General features: G+C 32.8%; 1 protein-coding gene across 5 annotated transcripts in view; it reads left to right on the forward strand.

The window, feature by feature from the left end:
• ppef2a (protein phosphatase with EF-hand domain 2a) overlaps window positions 1-12,408 on the forward strand; it is a 33,661-nt gene extending 21,253 nt beyond the window's left edge. For all 5 annotated transcript variants that reach the window (XM_089130083.1, XM_039659969.2, XM_089130084.1 and 2 more), the window contains one exon: window positions 10,347-12,408. In XM_089130083.1, the coding sequence (XP_088986209.1) occupies window positions 10,347-10,714 (368 nt within the window). In that variant the 3' untranslated portion in view covers window positions 10,715-12,408. The remainder of the gene's footprint in view (window positions 1-10,346) is intronic.
• Window positions 12,409-12,683: the final 275 nt, after the last annotated feature.

Consider the following 12,683-nt stretch of genomic DNA (forward strand, 5'->3'; position numbering starts at 1 on the left):
AGAGAATTAATGCCTTGCAATGAGGCGCGCTAACCACGCCTCCTCACACGCCCCGTAGAAGACGCATGCACGACGCATTGGTCCACGCTCTATTCACGCCCCTGAGCGTTCGACAGATTGGACCACACACACACACACACACACACACACACACACACACACACACACACACACACACACACACACACACACATACGTAAACTCCTCCCATACCTCGGCAGCGGCCGTTCAAACCAGAGCCGTTCAACTAGCCACAAACGCGACGTGCCCTCATTTGGATTTTACGTTACTGCAGAACCCCAAAGACTCTCCAGAGATGTATTGATGAAGCTGATGGATTTAACTTTTTAGCTCCGCAAAAATGACGAGGATCGTGATTAGTGTGTTTTCTTCACGAACCGGAACATATGGATTATATTTTTCATTTGATTGATCATTGTGGATATAAGATTTAAAGTTACATGGAATACGACGGAGCACCCACGATTTGGTTTTCACAGAGCTTCTCTTTTCTTAAAGGAGACTTGGATTAACAAGTGGATTAACAAACGGGAAATATATTTTTCATTTGACTGATCGCAGTGGATATAAGATTTAACGTTACATGGAATATACGGCGGAGCACCCACGATTTACACACCAACCTATTTATTTAGTCACTCTAGTGATTTCAATGTTCTATCACTCTTGTAAAGCCATTGGATTAACTTTAAAACATAATCTTTATACAGAAATCACTAAGAAAAGCATTGTTTATAAGAAATACACAAAAGTTTGCAAATAGTCATCTTGCTCAGATAGCAGATGGCGCCGTTCACATCCTGTTTTCTCGGATTGTACGTGTTTTAGGTGAAGACTTACAACAACAATACAAATTGTTTAAGTTGACATAAACAAAACACCCCTCTGATCATCCCATAAGTTATAGTAAACATTTACAATGTGTATTTCTGTTTGAGAATCTTCTATGATGCTGAATCACACAAAGTATTAACACAAAAAGTAAGTGTTATTACCACAGAATCACTCCTGACTATTGCACTGTGAGATGTACCCATTTAAAGCTTGAGTTAAAACTAAACGCATTTTCATACCTGTTGTGCAAACATAATCTCTGATTTTTATCCATATCCTTTACAAGGACAGATAAAATGCTTAAACCCATTTTAAACGAATTTCGGCACGGATATTACGCATATTCTAATCATCCCCACAGGTCTCCTATTTATAATGGGGGATATCCCCACAATCGTATGCACACAGATTACAAAATCAAATCATTAATTTAATATCTATCTGCCATACGCGATTTCACCACAGCATGAGTGTTCACCAACTCTTCTCTCAAATTATGTTGTGGAAGGCAAGCATAAAGCACCGCTGCGATAATACACACGCGTTCAGGAATAGGGACATGACGGAATATTCGCTTGCACAATCGGGCCAGCATTGCATTGAATGAAGTTTACCATTTGTTGTACGTATTTTTAGTATTACCAGTTTAACATTCAAGCGATTTTAAACTAACCTCGCGCGCGCTCTCTGGGATGCGCACATTCAAAATCGCACCATAAACAGCTGGCCAGTAACAAAAGTTATTTTTCACGGATTATATTGCTTTAACACACGAAACTATGTCGATTTCGGTCTTCGTGAGTATAATAATCTAAACATAGTCGGTTTTGTCTTTAATAACCATAAAATGCATGACAGTAGCCTATATAATGAACAGAGTATCCGCCCACTGGGTCTTAAAGTGACAGCAACCATATGTGTTGGTCATTAATTCTGCCATAAACAAAAAAAAAAAAAAAAAAAAAAAAAGAAGAAGAAAAGAGAGCTTTAAGTTAAAGGCATCAGGATTAATAGCCAATGTATTTCATTTATTCAGGACTAAAAAATACTATCCAGTATTATTTTCCATTTTCATTACTTAATTCAGTTTCTGGAATATAGTGCTAGACCTTTTGGATGATATTTTAACTATTTTGCGGTAAAACTAGTCGATGTGGTAAGATCAGGGAGTTGTTTTTATTTAAAGAAAGATTCGTTTTTCACATATATTTGAAAAGTTCACTATCACATTTAAAACTTTAAAAAAAAAAAAAAAGCTGTATGAAGTTAAAATAGGCTACAGTGGTTGTTGTTCGTAAATGTTGTTGTACGTTATCAGAAAATGTTAAGAGTTTCTGAACATTTATAAATTGTGTGCTGCAAAAGCAGAAGTATATTTTATTTGAATAAAGATTTACCTTTTTATTTTCTTTAAATAAAGATTTGTTCTTATGCTTTAATTTCTTAAAATCAGTCTGATGACATGCATTATTTCTGTGATTAATTGATCAGTAATGTTGCGAAGAGGCTTCCTCACGCAAGTAAAATCACTTTAGAAGTGTTTTGTGACAAACACCGTTATTTACTTAGACTTTAAAAAAAAGATTTAACATGTAGGCCTAACAACTTACATTTCGTATGAATTACCTGTCATTCTTTTCATTCAAAAAGAATGCAAAAACAAAAATGTCTTGTTGAGGGACTAATGCATTCACTGTACATTTAAACACTATATATTTATTTATTTTATATGAACAGTATTTCTTAACCATAATGTGTTTTATGTCATTTTAATTTTGTCATTTTATACCTTAAGGCTGCCTTTTATTACAACAGGTTGAGGGACTAACGATGAAAAATAGTCATTTTAAGCTAACTTGGGTACATTTACACTTATGTTGACACTGAAGAAGCAACACTGAAGAAGAATCTGAAGAATAAGAATCTTCTCTAACCCCAAATAAACAGATAATGGATATTCATACATTTTACGTTATCAGAAAATGTTAAGAGTTTTTGAACATTTATAAATAGTGTGCTGCAAAAGCAGAAAGTCTATTTTCTTTAAATAAAGATTTACCTTTTTATTTTCTTTAAATATTAAAAGATTTGTTCTTATGCTTTAATTTCTTTAAATCAGTCTGATGACATGCATTATTTCTGTGATTAATTGATTAGTAATGTTGCGAAGAGGCTTCCTCACGCTAGTAAAAGCAGTTTAGATGTGTTTGTGACAAACACGTTGTATTTACTTAGACTTTTAAAAATATATATTTAACATTTAAATGTTTTCTTCTGACCAACTTACATTTCATATGAATTATCTGTCATTCTTTTCATTCAAAAAGAATGCAAAAACAAAAATGAGGGACTAATGCCTTCACTGTGTAGTGTTTAAAACATCACCTTTATACAGAAATCACTAAGAAAAGCATCGTTTATAAGAAATACAGAGTTTAACATCCAAAAGGTGATGTTTTAAACACTGCAGTGAAGGCATTAGTCCCTCATTTTTGTTTTTGCATTCTTTTTGAATGAAAAGAATGACAGATAATTCATATGAAATGTAAGTTGGTCAGAAGAAAACATTTAAATGTTAAATATATATTTTTAAAAGTCTAAGTAAATACAACGTGTTTGTCACAAACACATCTAAACTGCTTTTACTAGCGTGAGGAAGCCTCTTCGCAACATTACTAATCAATTAATCACAGAAATAATGCATGTCATCAGACTGATTTAAAGAAATTAAAGCATAAGAACAAATCTTTTAATATTTAAAGAAAATAAAAAGGTAAATCTTTATTTAAAGAAAATAGACTTTCTGCTTTTGCAGCACACTATTTATAAATGTTCAAAAACTCTTAACATTTTCTGATAACGTAAAATGTATGAATATCCATTATCTGTTTATTTGGGGTTAGAGAAGATTCTTATTCTTCAGATTCTTCTTCAGTGTTGCTTCTTCAGTGTCAACATAAGTGTAAATGTACCCAAGTTAGCTTAAAATGACTATTTTTCATCGTTAGTCCCTCAACCTGTTGTAATAAAAGGCAGCCTTAAGGTATAAAATGACAAAATTAAAATGACATAAAACACATTATGGTTAAGAAATACTGTTCATATAAAATAAATAAATATATAGTGTTTAAATGTACAGTGAATGCATTAGTCCCTCAACAAGACATTTTTGTTTTTGCATTCTTTTTGAATGAAAAGAATGACAGGTAATTCATACGAAATGTAAGTTGTTAGGCCTACATGTTAAATCTTTTTTTTAAAGTCTAAGTAAATAACGGTGTTTGTCACAAAACACTTCTAAAGTGATTTTACTTGCGTGAGGAAGCCTCTTCGCAACATTACTGATCAATTAATCACAGAAATAATGCATGTCATCAGACTGATTTTAAGAAATTAAAGCATAAGAACAAATCTTTATTTAAAGAAAATAAAAAGGTAAATCTTTATTCAAATAAAATATACTTCTGCTTTTGCAGCACACAATTTATAAATGTTCAGAAACTCTTAACATTTTCTGATAACGTACAACAACATTTACGAACAACAACCACTGTAGCCTATTTTAACTTCATACAGCTTTTTTTTTTTTTTTAAAGTTTTAAATGTGATAGTGAACTTTTCAAATATATGTGAAAAACGAATCTTTCTTTAAATAAAAACAACTCCCTGATCTTACCACATCGACTAGTTTTACCGCAAAATAGTTAAAATATCATCCAAAAGGTCTAGCACTATATTCCAGAAACTGAATTAAGTAATGAAAATGGAAAATAATACTGGATAGTATTTTTTAGTCCTGAATAAATGAAATACATTGGCTATTAATCCTGATGCCTTTAACTTAAAGCTCTCTTTTCTTCTTCTTTTTTTTTTTTTTTTTTTTTTTTTGTTTATGGCAGAATTAATGACCAACACATATGGTTGCTGTCACTTTAAGACCCAGTGGGCGGATACTCTGTTCATTATATAGGCTACTGTCATGCATTTTATGGTTATTAAAGACAAAACCGACTATGTTTAGATTATTATACTCACGAAGACCGAAATCGACATAGTTTCGTGTGTTAAAGCAATATAATCCGTGAAAAATAACTTTTGTTACTGGCCAGCTGTTTATGGTGCGATTTTGAATGTGCGCATCCCAGAGAGCGCGCGCGAGGTTAGTTTAAAATCGCTTGAATGTTAAACTGGTAATACTAAAAATACGTACAACAAATGGTAAACTTCATTCAATGCAATGCTGGCCCGATTGTGCAAGCGAATATTCCGTCATGTCCCTATTCCTGAACGCGTGTGTATTATCGCAGCGGTGCTTTATGCTTGCCTTCCACAACATAATTTGAGAGAAGAGTTGGTGAACACTCATGCTGTGGTGAAATCGCGTATGGCAGATAGATATTAAATTAATGATTTGATTTTGTAATCTGTGTGCATACGATTGTGGGGATATCCCCCATTATAAATAGGAGACCTGTGGGGATGATTAGAATATGCGTAATATCCGTGCCGAAATTCGTTTAAAATGGGTTTAAGCATTTTATCTGTCCTTGTAAAGGATATGGATAAAAATCAGAGATTATGTTTGCACAACAGGTATGAAAATGCGTTTAGTTTTAACTCAAGCTTTAAATGGGTACATCTCACAGTGCAATAGTCAGGAGTGATTCTGTGGTAATAACACTTACTTTTTGTGTTAATACTTTGTGTGATTCAGCATCATAGAAGATTCTCAAACAGAAATACACATTGTAAATGTTTACTATAACTTATGGGATGATCAGAGGGGTGTTTTGTTTATGTCAACTTAAACAATTTGTATTGTTGTTGTAAGTCTTCACCTAAAACACGTACAATCCGAGAAAACAGGATGTGAACGGCGCCATCTGCTATCTGAGCAAGATGACTATTTGCAAACTTTTGTGTATTTCTTATAAACAATGCTTTTCTTAGTGATTTCTGTATAAAGATTATGTTTTAAAGTTAATCCAATGGCTTTACAAGAGTGTAGATAGAACATTGAAATCACTAGAGTGACTAAATAAATAGGTTGGTGTGTAAATCGTGGGTGCTCCGCCGTATATTCCATGTAACGTTAAATCTTATATCCACTGCGATCAGTCAAATGAAAAATATATTTCCCGTTTGTTAATCCACTTGTTAATCCAAGTCTCCTTTAAGAAAAGAGAAGCTCTGTGAAAACCAAATCGTGGGTGCTCCGTCGTATTCCATGTAACTTTAAATCTTATATCCACAATGATCAATCAAATGAAAAATATAATCCATATGTTCCGGTTCGTGAAGAAAACACACTAATCACGATCCTCGTCATTTTTGCGGAGCTAAAAAGTTAAATCCATCAGCTTCATCAATACATCTCTGGAGAGTCTTTGGGGTTCTGCAGTAACGTAAAATCCAAATGAGGGCACGTCGCGTTTGTGGCTAGTTGAACGGCTCTGGTTTGAACGGCCGCTGCCGAGGTATGGGAGGAGTTTACGTGTGTGTGTGTGTGTGTGTGTGTGTGTGTGTGTGTGTGTGTGTGTGTGTGTGTGTGTGTGTGTGTCCAATCTGTCGAACGCTCAGGGGCGTGAATAGAGCGTGGACCAATGCGTCGTGCATGCGTCTTCTACGGGGCGTGTGAGGAGGCGTGGTTAGCGCGCCTCATTGCAAGGCATTAATTCTCTCATTTAAGTTCATACTCTGTCCTGAACGGACGTTTTTTAAAACAGTCCGCCGTATGACGTTGGGGGTGGACGTGTTGTACGTATGGATACCGCATGCACAGAGGGTCATGTGATGTGGGAGTGTCGTGGGAGGAGTCTGCGTGTGGCTCCGCTCACACATTGAAAACAACCATTATCGTTTTCTCCCGCTGACCCGAACGGAGGTGTTTCGTTGGGGCTCCTCATGAGGTCTTTTGGAATATCTCTAAAGTTTTCTTTAATGAAAAACCCATTTGTTTGACTTTTTTTCTGTAAAATGTCCGATCTTTAAACTGTTTTAAAGGTTTTTAACATAAAATATATATGAAGCCGTGTATTTTTAATGAAACAGTAAAAGATATTATAACAAATGTATTTTAGAAAACTTTTTTAATAGAACACTAAAAGATATTACAACGTTATTGTATTTGAAACTTGTAATATTTGTTATAGTTTTAAACACTGTTTTGTAAAACGTAAGTCTTTTAAAAAATAATGGTTTAGGAAAACAGTTTTCTTTAATGAAAAAAACCCACTTGTTTGACTTTTTTCTGTAAAATGGCCGATCTTTAAACTGTTTTAAAGGTTTTTAACATAAAATATATATGAAGCCGTGTATTTTTAATGAAACAGTAAAAGATATTACTAATATAACAAATGTATTTTAGAAAACTTTTTTTTAATAGAACACTAAAAGATATTACAACGTTATTGTATTTGAAACTTGTAATATTTGTTATAGTTTTAAACACTGTTTTGTAAAACGTAAGTCTTTTAAAAAATAATGGTTTAGGAAAACAGTTTTCTTTAATGAAAAAACCCACTTGTTTGACTTTTTTCTGTAAAATGGCCGATCTTTAAACTGTTTTAAAGGTTTTTAACATAAAATATATATGAAGCCGTGTATTTTTAATGAAACACTAAAAGATATTACTAATATAACAAATGTATTTTAGAAAACTTTTTTAATAGAACACTAAAAGATATTACAACGTTATTGTATTTGAAACTTGTAATATTTGTTATAGTTTTAAACATTGTATTGTAAAACGTAAGTCTTTTAAAAAATAATGGTTTAGGAAAACAGTTTTCTTTAATGAAAAAACCCACTTGTTTGACTTTTTTCTGTAAAATGTCCGATCTTTGACTTTTTAATGCATTTTTAAACTGTTTTAAAGGTTTTTAACATAAAATATATACGAAGCAGTGTATTTTTAATGAAACACTAAAAGATATTACTAATATAACAAATGTATTTTAGAAAACTTTTTTAATAGAACACTAAAAGATATTACAACGTTATTGTATTTGAAACTTGTAATATTTGTTATAGTTTTAAATATTGTTTTGTAAAACGTAAGTCTTTTTAAAAATGGTTTAGAAAAACAGTTTTCTTTAATGAAAAACCCACTTGTTTGACTTTTTTCTGTAAAATGTCCGATTTTTGACTTTTTAATGCATTTTTAACTGTTTTAAAGGTTTTTAACATAAAATATATATGAAGCCGTGTATTTTTAATGAAACACTAAAAGATATTACTAATATAACAAATGTATTTTAGAAAACTTTTTTAATAGAACACTAAAAGATATTACAACGTTATTGTATTTGAAACTTGTAATATTTGTTATAGTTTTAAATATTGTTTTGTAAAACGTAAGTCTTTTAAAAAATAATGGTTTAGGAAAACAGTTTTCTTTAATGAAAAACCCACTTGTTTGACTTTTTTCTGTAAAATGGGCGATCTTTAAACTGTTTTAAAGGTTTTTAACATAATATATATATACGAAGCCGTGTATTTTAATGAAACACTAAAAGATATTACTAATATAACAAATGTATTTTAGAAAACTTTTTTAATAGAACACTAAAAGATTTTACAACGTTATTGTATTTGAAACTTGTAATATTTGTTATAGTTTTAAATATTGTTTGTACAACTTCAAGTCTGTGTAAAAGATTTTTCTTTTAATAAAAAATCACTAAACCTATTTGTTTTATGTCGTCCTTAAAGATTGAAAATGTATTGTTTTTCCACCATTTTGTACATTTTTTGGTATTAATGGTTGTAGAATTGGGAGGAGCTACAAGGACGCTCCTCCTCTAATCCTGCGTGAAGAGGCGTGGGAACTTTCTATTTCCACGCCTATCTTCATCACGTGTTGTGGGAGGGATCTAAGAGGCGGAGCTTGAGTCTGGTCACAGTACAGAGGTTCGAGATGTCATTCTTGGGTTGCTTCAGGAGTGTTCGGACGTGTTTCGTTGGGCTCCCCGGAATTACATTTACACAAGTTTGAATCGGAGGACTTTTGGAATATCTCTAAAGTTTTGGATATATACCTTTTGGATAAAGCGTTGCAGCCGGATAATCCTTGCTGTTGGATATATCTTTGGAGGTGATTAATCTTTAAACGGGATAATTTTGTTCTTCTTTCACCAACAAAACAGAACGTAAGTAAGTTTTTATGTTTTTAAGTTTTGATATCCTTTAATAATTGTTTGATGTAATTTAAATACACGCTGTTTTAATACACATTTTGATAACGTTTATTAATTATTTATTTTTACGTCTAAACAATTTAACATTTTAGTGTTTGAACATCGATAATTATTGTTATAATCAATATTATTTAATACTTTTAAACGATGTGTAATTGTGTAAAAGTACAACTTTTGCTCCAAAATGTTATTTTTGTGAATGAAAACTTTTTTAAAACAGATGTTTTATTTAAAAATGGAGTAATTTACTAAATAACGTGTAAAGGAAAAGACCTGTACTATGTTTTAATGATATAAATTGACTAAATGGTTTTAAACAATGAGTGTAAAAGGACCATTGTTTAATAAATAATAAAAAAACATAACCTATATCTGTTTTCTGTCATCATTAAAGTTTGAAAATGTATTGTTTTTCCATCATTTTGAACATTTTTACATTGAACAAGACAGGTGTAACAGGTGTACAGTCTGGTACCGGATCAGATGGGGTTCCGTATCGTGGGAAAATTTTCCCACGATCACGTGACCAGTCCAGAAGTGGAGGTGGTGGTGAGGGGTGTTGGTGAGTGGTAAGAGGAGGGGAGACCGTAGGAATTTCCCACGGTCACGCGGTCAGACCGGAAGTGAGCGGGACGGGTAAAAAAGGGGGCGGGGCTTATTTTTATGAGGGGCAATAAACCTGTCAGTTTGATGGGTTGTGCCTCACAACCTCTCTCTAATCTTCCAGTGAAAACAACTTGGTTTGCTATTTCTGTAATGTCACGTGAGTGACGGGTTGTCCCGCCCTCACTTCAGTAAACACGTCATCAGAGAAGAGAAATTGTTGCAAGGGGGAGGGAAAGTTATTTTGATTAAAGTTTATAAGCCCACATAAAAAATAATACAAAAAATGGGTAACACTTTATTTTAATAGTCCACTTTAGACATTCTACTAAGTGACGTTGCAACTACATGTCAACTAACAGTCATTAGAGTATTAGTAGACTGTCTGCTTAATATCTGCTAACCCTTTATTTTGATGGTCCAGACATTCTACATAAGCAACTACAAATCCTAACCTAACAGTCTACTCTAGTGCAAGTTAGTTGACATGTAGATGCAAAGTTACTTATAGATGTTTAAAGTAGACCATAAATCATTTATAATAAACTGCATTATTAAAAAACAAAACAAAAAATGTGCATTTTGATTTCATGGCAGCTTTAACTTTTCCTTGTTGATGACGATTCCTACAGAGAATAGACTTAACGTAGTTGGACACCTTCCTATGGCCTATGTTTCTGTTTTTCTCAGGTCTCATCTCTTTTGAGGATTTCCGTCAGACGTTGAAACTGCTCAGTGCCTATCTGAAAATGGAGATCTCTGATGAGGTCATCAATGAGCTCGTCATCAGCACGGACACAAATAATGACGGTAGCATTGACATTGATGAATTCATGGAGGCTTTTCGGCTGGTGGACAAAGGCAGACTTGAGAGAGGTGAAAGTCTATTAAAGTTCAAGCAGGAATATCAGCGACTTCCTCAGGAGGAAGAAACCTCACAAATTGCAGACTCTACTGGCCCGCAGATTTCACAAGGTCCACCTTCACAAACTTCAGGTTCACTTGGTACACACACTGAAGATCTCGGTGACATTTCTGTTGTTGTTCCACCACAATAACTGTTTTCTGTTGAAAAAAAAAAATGAACTGTTGTAAACTGTAGTCTTCCTCTTGGTATTTCACCTTCCGGATGAACCTGTATCTGCTTTTTTAGACTTTGAATATTCTTCTCTAAACCAAATACACTGTAAAAATGAATATGCTTAATCTAATCAATAGAATTTTGGCAACAGATTACAAGCAATATTATTAATTAAAGTTAACAAATTAGAGTTGTTCCCTAAAAGTTAACCATTTCAAATGAGTAAAGTTTACACCAAAAAAATGTAACAAAAATATCTCACTACAGACAGACATCCTCTTTATTTTATATTGCCAACATTGAAGACACCTGAATCACGAAAGGAGAAAACCATAATCAAACCTAAAACAAACACCGATCACCATAATGGCGACTTAAATTTATGTTTTTTTTTTGGTTTTTGTTGTAAGTTTTACTCATTTTAAATGGTTAAATTTTAAGGAATTAATTCGATTAATTATTACTCCTAATTTGTTAAATTTAATTAATAAGTTTGCTTGTAATCTGTTGCCACAATTTTTTTGATTAGATAAAGCATGTTCATTTTTACGTCTGTTAGCATCAGGTTTACAACGCACCTGGAAGATCTGTGATCAATCACAAATGTTCTCCATGTTTCCTCAATGTGTTCAGTTGTATTGCAAGCTGCTGATCTCTCAAGGATTCCTACATTTGTTCTTATCTCACTGAAAACTTGATCTTTCAAGATTATGAGGCTTTTCGAGTTTGCCTTCATTGCCTCTGACAAATTTGTTTGCATATTCTGTATGAAAATGAGCCATCAGTATCTTGAATAATACACCATAACATAACTGTTTCGAAACATAGACCATGTTGTTCATAATGGATTTGCCTGCATAAATGTGCTAAGCATGCAAGTAAAAGGCTAGATAGAGTTTTAAAACTCTTTGCCTGAAACTTGTGTGTTTCAAGAGCTATTTTTTATTAAGAGGCATGTTGACGTTAAGCTCTATTGCTGGAAATAAAAGATATTGTCCTAGAAAACATACTAGCCTAAAACATCATGACTGATGTTTTCCTCAGGGAAATGGTTTGGAGGGAGTATACATGGGTGGCTACTTGAAAGTAGTAGTGCTGCAGGGAAGAATATTGGCTAAAACACAGAAACAAGTTAGCATTTTAGAACTTTAGAGCTTCCATCACCATGAAATCAATGGGTTTTTGAATGAGTTTATGATTTAAATGCCTGAAAGAAGGTTTGTGGCTAACAGAAGCTTTTCACATTTTATTCTACGACATAAAATACATCAGTAATAAACCTTCGTGATTTTTTTTAATCTTTTATTGTCTTGGGAAAAGTAGGTTGCTAACAAGTGGCTGCTGCTTTCCATTTACCTTCAGGAGCTGGGAATGACGGCACACCCACATCCAGGAGGGAATACACAAAGGCAGTAATGCCAAAATTTCATAGCCACAAAATGGGTTGGATAGTATTGTGTGGATCACTGAGTTTACTGAGACACAGACAAAAACAGAAGTGCTAATACTGTTTAACTACGATTGATGCGCTGAGAGCAGCCATTTTGGATTCTGAAGTCAGGGTTGTCAAGCTGTACCGTAAAACATTCCTTGTCTTTAGCTTTTAACTAGGGCTGTGCAAAAATAAATTGCGATTAATCGCATCCAAAATAAAAGTCTGTGTTTACTTAATATATTTGTGTGTGCTGTATATAATTATTTTGTACATATAAATACAAACGCATGCATGTATATATTTAAGAATTAATTTCTCTTAAATTCTGTATACATATATAATACATAATCTTTATTATATAAATATTTTAATATATATAAAATATTTTATATATGAATAACACATTTTCTTAAATACATGAATGTGTTTGTATTTATATACAAAATAATTATATACAGCACACACAAATATATTATGTAAACACAGACTTTTATTTTGGATGCGATTAATC

Source organism: Pimephales promelas, chromosome 4, assembly GCF_988280905.1.
Source record: "Pimephales promelas chromosome 4, fPimPro1.hap1.1, whole genome shotgun sequence".
In the NCBI taxonomy this organism is placed as follows: Eukaryota; Metazoa; Chordata; class Actinopteri; order Cypriniformes; family Leuciscidae; genus Pimephales; species Pimephales promelas.